The sequence below is a fragment of the Scylla paramamosain genome, chromosome 30, assembly GCF_035594125.1.
Source record: "Scylla paramamosain isolate STU-SP2022 chromosome 30, ASM3559412v1, whole genome shotgun sequence".
Classification (NCBI taxonomy): Eukaryota; Metazoa; Arthropoda; class Malacostraca; order Decapoda; family Portunidae; genus Scylla; species Scylla paramamosain.
In genome coordinates, this window is record NC_087180.1 from 14,691,615 (window position 1) to 14,706,614 (window position 15,000).

Genomic DNA, 15,000 nt, shown 5'->3' on the forward strand with positions numbered 1-15,000 from the left:
ATATATATATATATATATATATATATATATATATATATATATATATATATATATATATATATATATATATATATATATATTAGTTTTTTATTCATTTATTTATTTATTTATTTTAATAAAACTGTTACTCTTCATTTAATTATAGTATTAAGTTTATTTCTTACTGGTTTTCTCCCGATGATGTGTTGAGTTCAAGAAACATTGTATTCATCATTGAGAAGGTCCAGTAATTCTGTAACAGGTCCTGAAGGTTCGACAAAGGAAGCCTGGTGATTACTAAAAGTTTTGTTTCCCACACCATCAGCCGACCTTTATCAGCAATCTCCGCGAAAACAGACAGGAAGGTCGAGTTGTCACTGAAGACAACCACCAATGTACACCAGGACATCAGCTGCATCTGGAGAGTACGTGACTAATTCGACAATCTTAAGAGCTAATACACTGAAAAAGACTATCCCAATTTATTACCTAAATTATTCATATTTAACAATCTACTCTAGAAAATGCTTCAGCTTGACTTTTATTATATGAGAACGGTATGTTTCTGAAAATGTAATACAATAAAATGTTTCATTGGCTAAGAGGAAGGACCATATCAACTTCCTCATCCATTTAAAGATAAGCTTCAGAATAGTATATTCCTTACTATCTATACACATAATACAGAAATAGATATTAAGAATGACAGATTGCCAACAGAATATAAAAATCTCTATAAAATAATGCAGAAGTATCTATTATGCACAAATTATACCAGGCCAAATAACAAGTACAATAGAAGTAGACGGTGGTGTGTGATACATCACCAGAGTGTTTATCATCCTAAGAGACCAGGCAAATGAAGAGTTGTGTTTCGCTGAAATGTTAACTATAAACGTTCAGTTATTGCAAGTAATCTAATTGGAATGTTCGGTAAATTTCGTCGAGAGATTAGCATATAATAGAAGCAATGTATCATCAAGTAAAAACCAAACCGAAAAACAGAAATTAGTTGCGTTTTTCGTGGTGGAAAGATGGCCATCCACAGGAACATATTCTTAATGAAGAATGTTTACTTGTTTGGAGTAACATCATCTCCAACATAAATGCATTAACACAACAGATGAAACAATTGATAATGAAAAACAGCATAGAGACTTTTTATCAAGAGATGAGCCAAAAATGAAACTCGAGATAAAGATGCACAGTCAGATAGACATCGTATGGAAGAAGTTTAGGACTTTATAAAGTTATATCAGACTATCAAAATCTATTCATATGTTCAAATATCACAAATTTCACCGATTTCACTAAAAGAGGATGGCCAAAATTACGTCCGGGAAGACAAAAAAAAAAAAAAAAACGTTCAGTGGATCGTCCAGAATCCGTATTGACGATTAGAAAAATTACGAGTATTTAAAGGTTTCAGAATCTTTACGTTGATGATGGACTCAAGAGCTTTAAAATATAGAAAATCTAATCTACATGTTAGTAGTTTCAAGGTAATCAGAAAGACATGATGTAGTTATAGTTTAATTTTTAGTTATGGTTTGATTTTTAATTTTTGTTATAGTTTCGTATTAATGAAGTAAGTAGATTTAGCATGATTTCAGAGAGAAATACATAGGGGCATAAGTTACACGAGATCGAATGTCACAGTGGTGTCACAAAGGTCTCTATTTTGGATGCCACATGAAAAATATCAGTTCTGTCAAATTTAAAAGCTCCGGGTGATAACAAAAGGTGTAATATATGACTATATCATACCATAAATAATTATCTCTCTTCAGGTAATATGTGTCATAGTTGCATAAAAATCTACTTGATGATTAGCGACTAAGCGGAATCGCGCCAATCAATGAAAATTAAATGCATTTAGCTCCTAGTATTGTTGAATAGTTCTCATATTATATCCTCAGGACTGAAGAAGGAACATGCAAAGTTATTCAGGAATTCTTCAGTAACCCTTATACAGTAAAATCCCTCTAATCCGGCATCAACGGGACCGCCGACATGCCGGATATTTTAATATTGCCGGATACTTGAATAGAAGTGAAATTATGTCCACAATCACCACCCTACACTCACGCATCTTACCATAACAAAGATCAGCTGATCGCCGTGCCGCGCGTCGCCACCCGCGCTGCCACCTCACACTCACCAACACACAGTTGTAGCATTGGGCCTGTAATTGTGACTCCTGATCTTTTCAAGCCGAACCACTCGTATAACACTTTGTCCATCATTTCACCACGATGATACTGCAGTGTGTGACGATTTTCCGCTGCCTTTGGGGTGTCGGTGGCTTTCATGTAATCCCGCAACTTTTTCATTTGGGATTTAATGTCATAAATAGTTGATGAGCCCACACCATATTCCGCCATTAATTGCTGTCTGCTTTCACCTCTCTCTAATCGTCAACAAAATGTCTACCTTCTGCTTAAGTGTAAGCACAACACGCTTCCTCTTTTCTACAACTTTAGGCATGATGAAGGCGTCAGGCGATAAACAGTGCACATACGGGAATGAGTCACTGAGTAAACACAGTGCAGTGGGCTGCGGGTGGCGCGAAGCAGTGCGCTCTGGTGGCGAGGGGACAAACTATGCCTCACGCGGGAACTTTAATCGATTTTATGAATACACATTGATTTTTTATTTATTTTAAGGCTCGGGGAAAAATGTGCCGGATACTTGAAGCTGCCGGATACTCAAATGCCGGATGAGAGGGATTTTACTGTACATATTGTCATTCTTGATGTTAAGCTTACATATTACTTCATGGAAGACGTATACGAAAAGATGAAGGAAAAAAAAAAAACAACGAAAATTTAAAAAATAAATAAATAAAAATAAATAAATAAGTATAAATAAGAAGAAGGAGGAAGAAAAGAAGAAACATCAGGTTAATATTGTATAGAGGCTGACAGGGCTGTTGAGTGTGAATGATGTGTATAAGTGTGTCGGATTTTACTGTACATATTGTCATTCTTGATGTTAAGCTTACATATTACTTCATGGAAGACGTATACGAAAAGATGAAGGAAAAAAAAAAAACAACGAAAATTTAAAAAATAAATAAATAAAAATAAATAAATAAGTATAAATAAGAAGAAGGAGGAAGAAAAGAAACATCAGGTTAATATTGTATAGAGGCTGACAGGGCTGTTGAGTGTGAATGATGTGTATAAGTGTGTCGTGCTTATAATAATAATATTATGCAACATGACTAGAAAACTCACCTTACGAGCCTGAGCCACTACTTGCGTCATGGTGAGATTGACACCAATACTTCTGTCGTCTGCCACATCGAAGACCACATCCCCACCAGTCTTCCTTGCGGACACACGGATCCTCAACGCCTGATTGATGCATGTAAATTAGATATTATCGGTTAATGGGGTCTAGATACCTTTCATTAAGTGCATGCATGTTTATAAATAGATATAATAATTATATAGTAGCCAATATATATATATATATATATATATATATATATATATATATATATATATATATATATATATATATATATATATATATATATATATATATTGTGTGTGTGTAGATAGATAGACAAATACGTATAAAAATAGCCATTTTAAAATACATATACCTCATAAAAATAGGATGACGTCTTGTCCATGATGAAAATTAAGGAACAGTGAGACACTGACGCCTCTGCCAACACTACATCAAGCGCTTCCTTTACCCAACCTTCGTCAACTTTCTCTGTCGATATATATATATATATATATATATATATATATATATATATATATATATATATATATATATATATATATATATATATATATACACACACACACGTGTGTGTGTGTGTGTGTGTGTGTGTGTGTGTGTGTGTGTGTGTGTGTGTGTGTGTGTGTGTGTGTGTGTGTGTGTGTGTACTATATCAAAGTTAGTTTATACGTTATCAAAAGGAAAAGCAAATAATGAGATAGTAAGTAAAAACAGCAGTTGTAATTGCTAAGAGGCTTCAGTAGTGAGGAATGATAACTGTAATCACTTTTCAGAACTATTAGAAAAAAAACAGTGTTTATCCTCTGTGATCACCATACCAAGAACTACTCACCTAAGACCGGAGGTGTGGCTGTCGTAGGTTGAAGACAGACACACAACATTACCGTCATGGCGAAAGATTTCTGCACTGCCATACCTCAGCTAGTATGCCGATGCATTCAGTACACAACTATATATGTAAAACCTACAGCAATATTATATATTCATGTTATGCTTTTAATGTTTATGCAGGTAGCCATGAATTAACTTTTTTTTTTTTAGATAAACGAGTAGGCTTCATACGTAGCATTTCAGTGTATTCAATCCATGTGAAGCAATTGTTCGCACATAACCTACATAGATACGAGCATGATCAAGTCTTCCTTAGTTTAACAGTTTAACAGTTTATTAAGAAAGTTATATACAAGAAGTGAGTGTAGGTATCTTACATATGGGTACAATAATATATATTAACAAAAGTACAATGAACAAAATTTGTATGTACACTCAAAGTGGAAGAAAAAGATATGAAAACAGAAATATGATAGAAGAGTAAGTTTCCGGGTTGCTATCCATCCTTAGTGAATGGTAGACTTCCTCTTATGGTACAACCACGCAGTTTTTCAGCACGTCTAGATTTCCTTGGTGCTGCAATTAACATCATAAGGATATAGGTCCATATCTTTAAAAGTCAGAGGTCTCAAGTATTTTTAACAAGTTGTAACGAAAGTTATTGGACTTTCAGTAGAGTACCCATAATGTAAACATATTTTGGAAGATCAAGGCCAAGTTTAAGAAACACTGCCTCCAAAGTTCCAGATCGAGCTTTTGCCGGTCGCGTCGCGTAGGGTTGTCGGAGTTTTATAGCTTTAGAATTGTTGTATGCATATGAACAAATGAAAAGATAAACAAATAAATTTATAAAATTATCGGCTGTAGCAAAATGTTTGGGCTGTCCATAAAATGCACTTATTCTGACACAAAGTTAGTAATTACTAGTCCTTAACAGTAAAATCAACTTCACAGAAATCTTCCTAATAAGTAAAAGAATAAACACTGATGGAAAGTGTTGTAACTCAATATAACATTTATACGTGTAAAAAGTATGTAATTATTTTCAATATTATCACACTTGATTTTACTGTAATGATAGTTTCTATAAGGAATCGCATCCAGTAAACAACAGTGATTAGTACTGTAAGTTGTGCTGAAGCCACCTGGCTCAGGAGGCGAATGGCTGGTAGAGCATTGTTGTACCAGCATTAACCACAGTGGATCAGTGCTAGGAAACCACCACTACTCCTGCGTGGACAATGTCGCTTCGGGATTGGCTCTTTGAAGGAGTGCTTAGTGCTGTGGGTGGACCCAACCTTGTGAAAACTTTGTGATGCTACACATTAGTTATGTGGTGGGTGACATATTATGGAAGTTATTTTCAATTGTTGCAATCTCTCTCTCTCTCTCTCTCTCTCTCTCTCTCTCTCTCTCTCTCTCTCTCTCTCTCTCTCTCTCTCTCTCTCTCTCTCTCTCTCTCTCTCAGAGAGAAGGGAGTTAAGAAATTATAAAGTGCTAAAGGCTAGGAGGGAAGGGGCGTAAAGCTATAAGGAAACGTAATGGACTTTGGAGACAAACTTGAAGATACCTTGAAAGTTTTAAATCAAATTAGAGGAGCTTGAAGTTCTGAAAAAGGAACATATAATTAAGAGATTATATTTGTCTTTGGAGCATCTTTATAACACTGAAAATTTAATATGAAGGGCAGGTAAATTGGACATGAAGGCAATCAACATGTTTCCAGTTATGAGAAGATGATTGTCAAGACCTGAATAATTTTTCTCGGGTACAACCTTCATGTCATGTCAAGGGTCTTCACCGCTTCTACAAGTGTCATGCCTAGTGTTCGAACTTCATGGAAACACTGAAGCGGGAGAAGGATGCAACCAAGGCTAAATTTCGAGGAAAGGCAAGATTTTTCATAATTCACGTGGATTCATCCAACAAACTGCGACTCTCCATAACATACTCGTAGCCACTCTCCTTAAATAAAGCTCGTCTCGAACCCTCTGCCAACTAATAGTTTTCTTTTGTTGTGAATGTATGAGTAGACGTGGATGGCTGAGTGGGTGAGTAAGTGGCGTCGGTGGAAGGATTCAACTGGAATCGACTGGTGTCCACCCTCTCTTCTCTCTTTCCCCCCCCCCCCCCACCGTCATCAGCAGCTGCTGCAGTCTGCTCTTCTTTCCCATGACGAAGAATGGAGCAATGCACAGCATGAAAAAAAAAAAAAAAAAAAAACGGGTATGTGAGGAACCAGCGAAGAGTGACCTCTCACTAATCGATAACTGCTTCCTAATATTTCAGTTTTAAGTCACTAGAGATTAATTTTCTGTTTTTAACCCTAAGAGTGAGAACGCACACTTTCAGGGTAGCTCATGTAAATCATCATTCCGCCGATATCTTTGGAAATAATTATGTTCATAATTTGAATTATATAAAACGCCACCTTTTTAAAGCTTTGTCTCTGTAATGCCACACCCAAAACGCGGATTCACACCCTTGTTCCTTTAAACTGTCGATAGAGTGTCCAGCCGCCATAAAACACCAAAATAAACCATTCCACATTACTTTTTTTTTTTGTTTTGTTTTTTTGTTTTTTATACATACATTTAGTAAGCAAATTTCGCAGAATTGAAAATGGTAAAAAAGAATCGAACTCTTTTTTTTTAAATCTCGCCCTGAGTCTCTATAAGAAGTTTCTCTTGTGAGAACGGAGTATTCTGCGACAAGTGTAGAGAGGTTAACTAGAGTAGTACATTCACACAGTGTTGTACGTGAAATGAGTATTGAAACGCAAAGTAATATGACATGTAAATAGTCTGACTACACATAACTCACTTCTTTTGTCTATTTTATTTATTAATTTATCCTTGATGCTATTAAAGAAGTAAAGTATAATCAAATGGAATATGAAAAACAAGTTACTGAGCTTATGGAAGATAAGAGTAATGTTATCAAAACCTTGTTCCAACCTATATCTATCACATCTTCATGTGAACAATGTATGTTTCATAAACCTAATGGTCCAAATTCATAATTTTATGTTCCTTTCCATCCGTAATACAGGTTAAAACCTTGGTGGGTCGTAACCTGGATTAGCCTACAGGACAAAATTTATGAGCTTTTGCTCTATTGCATGGACCTTTAAAAAGGTGGTGTTTCATATAAGTTCAAATTACGAGTATATTTCCAGTGATACAATGAGAACGATGATTTACATAAGCTTTACCTATTCTTAATTATCCTTACTATAAATAAAGCAACTTAAATCCCATGTAGTATAAAAGAGAGTGTGGTGGATCAGGAGGAAGAGCCATTATCTATTTCCGTCTTACATGTATTTAGCACATGGTTAAGAAATATACAAGGGCAATTTACCAGTACAAATTAAGAGCGAAGAGCGTAACGAGTTCCATTAAATTTGCTGAAAAACACGAGAAACAAGACAGAGCACTGAGGATAAAATCTGAAACATTACCTACCAAACACTTTCCTAATTGAACGATTAAAAAGCGTGAAATACCATTCATATCGTTTACACATAATAAATACCAAATAATGTAAAAACAATGAGGTATTTAAGTGGTATAGGATATAAAAAGGGTGTCATATGCAAAATTCTTATGGTCATTAATCGTAATAGAACAAAGAAATAATGGTTTCAAACTAGACAAAGTTAGATTTAAGAAAGAGATATAAAGTAATTGGCTCTCAAATAGAGTGGTAGATGAATGGGATAGACTCAGTAATCAGGTTGTTAGTGCTGAGACATTAGAGTGCTTTAAAAGATTAGACAAATTTATGGATGAGAATGATAGGTGGGAATCGGTATGTTCCATAGAGACTGCCATATGTAGGCCTGAAGGCATCTTGTAGCTTCCTTTATATATATATATATATATATATATATATATATATATATATATATATATATATATATATATATATATATATATATATATATATATATATATATATATATATATATTTTTTTTTTTTTTTTTTTTTTTTTTTTTTTTTATGATTTGTCAGTGGCGTTCCGAGAGTGGATGTTGGAAAGCTGCGATAAAGATAAAGGAGCATTATACTTTTTTTGCTATTTGATGAAAACAGACGCCAATAAATGTCTCACAAAGGAAGGCAACAAAGGAGACGATGACGAATACCAGGTAAAGGAGGAGCGGGCCCTGCAAATGCACGAAAGTGAGAGGCTTGACTTTTCCTTCAATCTTCTTTACTTCAACAGACTTTTCTTTTCTCTGTTTCTTCCTGCTTTCACTGCGAATTTCATCCATCACGTCCGATCCCCACTTCCCTATCAATCCAGCCTGTTGCAGATAAAAAGCGTGGCATTATATTATGTCATATTTCACAGAAAAGCAACACTTTACACGCAACAATGTTATGTGAGCTGTTAATACAGATGACAGTCTTTCTGTTTACCAGGCTGTTGAAAAATGAAAACCATTCCAACAAAGTAGGACTAACGTGCTTGTTAAATTTAACAAATGACAATTTCTCATTAAGTATACTTTCTATTTATATAATTTCTCTATATCATTTTTTTCCTAACAAGTTAATGAAAAACAGCAGCTGTGAAACAAGTAGAATTTTTCTCAAAATTTTCGAAAAAGTCATATATTAAAGTTGTGAAGTTACTTCAAGTGTTAAAATCTATCAAAATATGGAAAGGACTCACCCCATGAAACATGAGTAAGCAGTAGTCAAAGTTTGGCTTGAATGGAGCATCTCGGATCAACACAAATGCTGTAAAATCCGCTAAAAGACTACCTTGAGTAACGTAGAGAGGCGTTTCTTGTTCACTGTCCGTAAAATCCTGAGCGATCTTCACTTCCAAGAATAATCGTTCATAGAGATAGGCTGCGCTAATAACAAGAGAAACATGAAGTTTTAATAACAAGAGGAACATGAAGTTAAGTGTTTATTTTGATTCATGAAAATTTCTTGATTATTTGATTAAAATTACTGCATTTACGGTATCTTTGGGGATACTCTCAGTGTAGACAATAACAATAATATCCATGAAAGTATGATATAAGCAACACATTGTAATTGTGTAATCATACTGTTTTATTTACTTTTTTTCACTTGATTTTTCTTTACAAAAGTCGTGAAAACTTCATCAGCTGACATCCCTTTTATTGAACACATTGTAATTGAGCTGCAAACTTACTGCAGTTATGAGATCTTTTACAAAAGACAGTCACTTTATAATCATATAACGGACTGAGTCGCATCTAGTGAACATGGCAGGCGACAGAATCGCCACCCAGACGACTGGCAAAACTTAGATTACTGACAAGGGGGATACAGAGTAGCCGTTTCACAAACTAAAAAAAAAAAAAAATCAAAAGGTAAAATGTAAAGAAAGTGGGAGGTGGATACCATTCGCGATGTGCACTTTCGAGGCGTGTATCTCCTTAATAGATTCCTCAAAGCCTCCAGTGATTTGTGCTATAACTATAACTTACATATTACAGAGAGAGAGAGAGAGAGAGAGAGAGAGAGAGAGAGAGAGAGAGAGAGAGAGAGAGAGAGAGAGAGAGAGAGAGAGAGAGAGAATACTCACTTCTCAGTAAGCAAACGTGTCATTCCATTCATATAGTTCGGAACAATCTCCATCCTGGCGGCTATTGTTTTCAGCACTTCAGATATAGACAGCCTGAAGTTGTCGTAGAACACATCCATGTTTTCCACGACGAGAATCCTTTAATTTATAGAGTATAATATTAGTAACAAAGATAATGATGATGGTGATGCTGGTCTAAATCCTAAAAAGCAAATGCTGGTCTGAACCTTAAAAGGCAAATAATGTTATTTTAAAAATAACGATGGCCACGTGCAAAAAAAATAAATAAATAAATAAATAAATAAATAAATAAATAAATAAAATAAAATAAAATAACAATGAAAATAAAATAATAATAATAATAATAATAATAATAATAATAATAATAATAATAATAATAATAATAATAATAATAATAACAATAATAATAATGTTATTTTAAAAATAACGATGGCCATGCACAAAAAAAAAAAAAAAAAAAAATCCCTTGCATCAGCTCTCGTTTCCGTTTCATTGGCCTTTGAGGCTGTTGTGGACGGTATCCCTAATCCTGAGACACTGGGTCTACTAAGTAATCCTGGTATCCATGATTTAAACTACCTAGGTTTTCCCAGGTATCCATTTATCTTCTAAGCAGAAGGATGAACTTAAAGAGCTGAGCCCCGACTGTCCCAGCCCAAAATCGCTGGCCGGAGATATTTTGTAGCCAGGCGCGCCAGCCACTGCACCACTGTCGAGACGCTTATGAATTATACTATTGACTATTTATCTAGGTTGAGGCGAGATGAAAATGTATGTGTCATAACATAAGGCAAGGAAGATAGATTATAGTATTAGATATAAAAAAAAATAAATAAATAAATAAAAAATCTAGAAGTTATAACAGATGGTTGTATAGAAAAATGTATAATGCAGAAAATATAATCTTTATGGTGAATTGACACGTCCTGATTCTTATATGGATGTTACTTTACACCTAAGACTCCTTGGCAACCGAATGGTACGAGGGTGAATAAGTTGTCCTTAATACGTGTCAAAGAAAAAAATAATAAGAACGCTGAATTGTTGAAAATCCTGTCTGGTGTGTAGTCGTTTCAGTCTATTGGGATATGCCCCAGCACCGTTTCGATGTTAACCAAATCTGAAAATATCCACCTCCCTTATCCAAGAGTTAACAAATATTCTCAATTTATCATGCCTTTATGGATAATTCTGGAAAACGCAACCTGCTTCTGTATTTCCCCTAACCTATAACTTCAACTCTTTCGAAAGATAGTTTTGAAGACATAGCTCCTCTAATTTTGGATAATCCTTTTGGTTCTACTCTTTTGGAACTGGCACCTTCAGTGGGTCTTTTCTGCATTTTGTAGCCTTTAGCCAGAGCCGCTCTTACATAAATTGATAAAAATAAAATAATGAAAAAAAGCGTCTGCAGAGTTGAACGTTAATATTTATCGTCGTTTCCCAGTTAACAGACTTCATAAAATTTAAAAAGTGACCAGGTTACATAAATAAAATAAGTAATGTAGCTTCAAGAAACTCAGTAACGCTAAAATTTTATTAAGTTTTTGTTTGATATAAATGGAAGTTAGCGTTCCTGTACTTCTCATTGATGAGTGCGTAAGCTGACATTTCCAGCGATTGAAAAAACATAAAAGTTTTTTCGTTCTTAGTAGAATACTTATTACGGAACTATACTCAGGAATATCTTTGCATAGCACAGTGATTACAGAATAGTCACATAGTCATGCAGGGAGCACAGAAATGAGCGGTCATAACGGCTGGCATCGCCGGATCAGCTAGCCTCTTCACAAATACCTTTATACTTCCAACGATTAAAGGAAAGATATACACATATTTTCATTCTTGGTAATAAATTTATAAAGAAACTGTACTCAGGAATACCATTCTATGGCACAGTGATCATCAAATAGGCATACAGTTGAGTTAGAAGCTTAGAAACGAGCGAGGAGGCTATCATTTCAGCTATTATCACTGTCCCTATGTACTATCACCTTCCCCCACAATACCAAGTTTGCAATTCCCTGAGAGTATCTTACCCACGGTAGCAGTATTGGCTGGCCACTGCATTTTAAAATTTGATTATCTCCATATCTCTATATATAAATCTATATATCAAACTCTACGTCAAATATATAACAGTGCAGTATCCTCTGCACACATCAGCTGAATATTTGTCCTATACTGGTAAACTGAGTGCCACATGGAATGAAAAATGCACGATGTACTTGCTTGGTATTTGCATCAACCAGTCCGCTGAACGTCTCGATGCGAGGAGGGTACTTTGGTATTGTGAGGGAGGCAGTGAGATTGCCGCGGTAAACTGTTCCCACGACGAAACTAAAGATCAGCCATGCCGTCAAAACCACCCTCGTGGTACTGCGTTGTGGTAGTTCTCCAGGGATGGCCTCGTCAAGTAGTGTCCCGAGTACCTGTTTCATTACTAGCCATGCACTAGGTCCCTTGTCTTTACTGCTTCTATTCAACTGGAAAATAATCGTAGACATGTGGCAATATGCATAGTGAATGAGTTCAGAAGTGTGTGAAAAAAAAAAAAAAAAAAAAAAAAAAGATACATAAAAAAATAAATGAAGTAAAAGAAGACTGATGCCAATCTTGCACTGAAGAAAGCAATAATATTCCACATGAGGATGTCGCACAAAACTTTAAAGGATAAATATAAATGTTTCTATTATTATTCGTCAGAGTCATTAATGCACTCACCATCAGGAGGGCAATATACACAGTTACAACTGAAGCCAATACGAGGCCCCACACCTCGATCTGGAGAGGACGATAAAGGCTCTCCCAGCTAGGTTTGGTGGACGGCTTAGCCATACTGAAGGCCAGAGTGGATCGCTCCAGAAAAAAACTGAAATCATACAGCTCCAGGATGTGTGGTAATATTGGCAGCGTAAGAGGCCAAAGGAAAGCTTCACGAGTCCTCAAGCGTTTCATTACCTGATATACAAAAGTACAAAAAATGCGCAAAGACACGCCCATCACTTCCATCACCTAAGATAGATATATATATATATATATATATATATATATATATATATATATATATATATATATATATATATATATATATATATATATATATATATATATATATATATATATATATATATATATATATACACACACACACACACACACACACACACACACACACACACACACAAGTAGTGTGTGATATAATAAGATATATACCATTACAATCATGTTTCAGAAATGTTTCAGAATATCTTAGCTTACGGGATCCCATCCTATGTATGGGAGTGGGTTCAGAGAAAAGTTGAGGATCAGTGCTATGTTTTCCATGATCCAATATTCCCTTCCACTGAACATGGTTACTTCCGTGCTGTTTGGTCCTGGTCGTTTCATCACCATCCAATACGGTGTTAAGGGAATCCATGTGAGGTTAACTTTCATACCGTAGAAACTGTATGAACATATATCAGTGAAAATATATGTGAAAAGGTTATATATATATATATATATATATATATATATATATATATATATATATATATATATATATATATATATATATATATATATATATGCTTAAAGCCTAATTATATTAAGGCATAAGATTGCATTTAGATTTAGGTAGGTGAAGATAAAAAAAAATCCTACCCAAAAGAATTCCACGATGAAAATGTGTAATTTTTCTCCACAAATGCTAAAATATGTCATATAATGGAGGATATTTTTACATTGTACGTTATGTACATGAAAACATCAGTTTTTTTTTTTTTTTTTCTGTGAAAGGGTTGAAACAACCAACCAAATTGTTGACATATTCAAGCCAGTTCAGTCACTGATCAACATGTATTATCTTGGGATTTGACTGGATCTGGAACAGGACTGGATGGAACTCCTACCATGAAATCGGGATTTGTTGGTAAGGTCAAGGAAGAGGCTTCACATGTGGTCACAATACACTGTGCTCTACGTCGCCAAGCTGTTCCATCAAAATATTATCAAAGGAAATTATTGAAATTTTGAAAATAGTTGTGCAAGTTGTCAACTTTATTTAGGGACGTGCAATGAATAATGGACTACATAAAGAAATCAAATAATAATAATAATAATAATAATAATAATAATAATAATAATAATAATGATAATAATAATAATAATAATAATAATAATAATAATAATAATAGTAACAATAATAACAATAATAATAATATGTAAAGAGCGAAACACAGTGCACTGGCCATGGCTGTGTTTTAGCATGTGTGGTGGATCTTTGGGGTGAAATTCTTGAATTCCTCGGAAATAATAAATAAAAAAGAAAATAGAATAAAAAAAAATCACCCATAGCAAACCGCCAGTGTCAAGTTGAACATATGAACATATGAATGCAGGGAAGGGATGTGGACGTTGAGACATAGTACAGGCTAGGGTCATCGGCGAACAAGTTTATATTCAGCGAATTAGGCTGAGAAGATAATCGATGAAAATAAAAATAAGTGGACGATGACGATGATGGTATTGGTTGTGATGTTGATGATGATCATGATGAAAATGATAACGAAGATAACGATAATGACTACTTACTTTTTGTACTTTTCAGGGAACAGTGTTCTGTCACTGAGATTCACTAAAACGCGGCCAGAGTTCAGACTTGCCAGTTGCACTACATGGGACCCAGTAGGTCCATATGGCATGTGGCCATATATCTGGCAGCTGTAGGAAAACAAACATTCACTGTATTTTTTGCTATTATAATTTTTAGCTTAAAACATTAGTATGAAACAAACTTCTATCATATATATTACTACTACTACTACAACTACTAGCTGTGCAGTTCTGGTCCCCACATTACAGGAAAGATATAGGTCTATTAGAATCAGTACAGAGGAGAATGACTAAAAGGATACAGGGGATGAGGAGTATTCCTTACGAGGCGAGGTTGAAGCTGTTAAATTTACATTCTTTAGAGAGACGTAGGTTAAGAGTGGACCTGATAGAAGTCTTTAAGTGGTATAAGGGTTATAACAAGGGGGATGTAGGCAAAATTCTTATGATCAGCAACCAGGGTAGAACAAGAAATAACGGTACAAGCTTGAAAAATTTAGGTTTAGGAAGAAGATAGGAAAAAATTGGTTCTCAAATAGAGTGGTAGATAGTGGAACGGACTCCGTTGTTGTTAGTGCTAGGACACTAGAGAGCTTTAAGAGAAGATTAGACAAGTTTATGGATGGGGATAATAGATGGAAATAGGTAGGTATATTTCATACAGGGACTGCCACGTGTAAGTCTGGTCGCTTCTTGCAGCTCCCCTTATTTCTTATGTTCTTACGTACTATTTTTTT

The 15,000-nt window shown here is 34.8% G+C and overlaps 2 protein-coding genes across 3 annotated transcripts in view; both read right to left on the minus strand.

Moving 5' to 3' along the window:
• The window catches only part of LOC135116116 (uncharacterized), an 8,916-nt gene extending 4,664 nt beyond the window's left edge, over positions 1-4,252 (minus strand). Inside the window, exons 1-4 of the mRNA XM_064033323.1 lie at positions 4,073-4,252; positions 3,593-3,708; positions 3,219-3,338; positions 165-397 (exon numbers count right to left, since the gene is read on the minus strand). Coding sequence (XP_063889393.1) covers positions 165-397; positions 3,219-3,338; positions 3,593-3,708; positions 4,073-4,154 — 551 coding nt within the window. The 5' untranslated portion in view covers positions 4,155-4,252. The remainder of the gene's footprint in view (positions 1-164; positions 398-3,218; positions 3,339-3,592; positions 3,709-4,072) is intronic.
• Positions 4,253-8,088: 3,836 nt separating this feature from the next.
• LOC135115893 (uncharacterized) overlaps positions 8,089-15,000 on the minus strand; it is an 11,724-nt gene continuing 4,812 nt past the window's right edge. For both annotated transcript variants that reach the window (XM_064032997.1, XM_064032996.1), the window contains 7 exons: positions 14,243-14,371; positions 12,929-13,115; positions 12,392-12,628; positions 11,900-12,153; positions 9,647-9,784; positions 8,756-8,942; positions 8,089-8,384 (listed from right to left, as the gene is read on the minus strand). In XM_064032997.1, the coding sequence (XP_063889067.1) occupies positions 8,139-8,384; positions 8,756-8,942; positions 9,647-9,784; positions 11,900-12,153; positions 12,392-12,628; positions 12,929-13,115; positions 14,243-14,371 (1,378 nt within the window). In that variant the 3' untranslated portion in view covers positions 8,089-8,138. The remainder of the gene's footprint in view (positions 8,385-8,755; positions 8,943-9,646; positions 9,785-11,899; positions 12,154-12,391; positions 12,629-12,928; positions 13,116-14,242; positions 14,372-15,000) is intronic.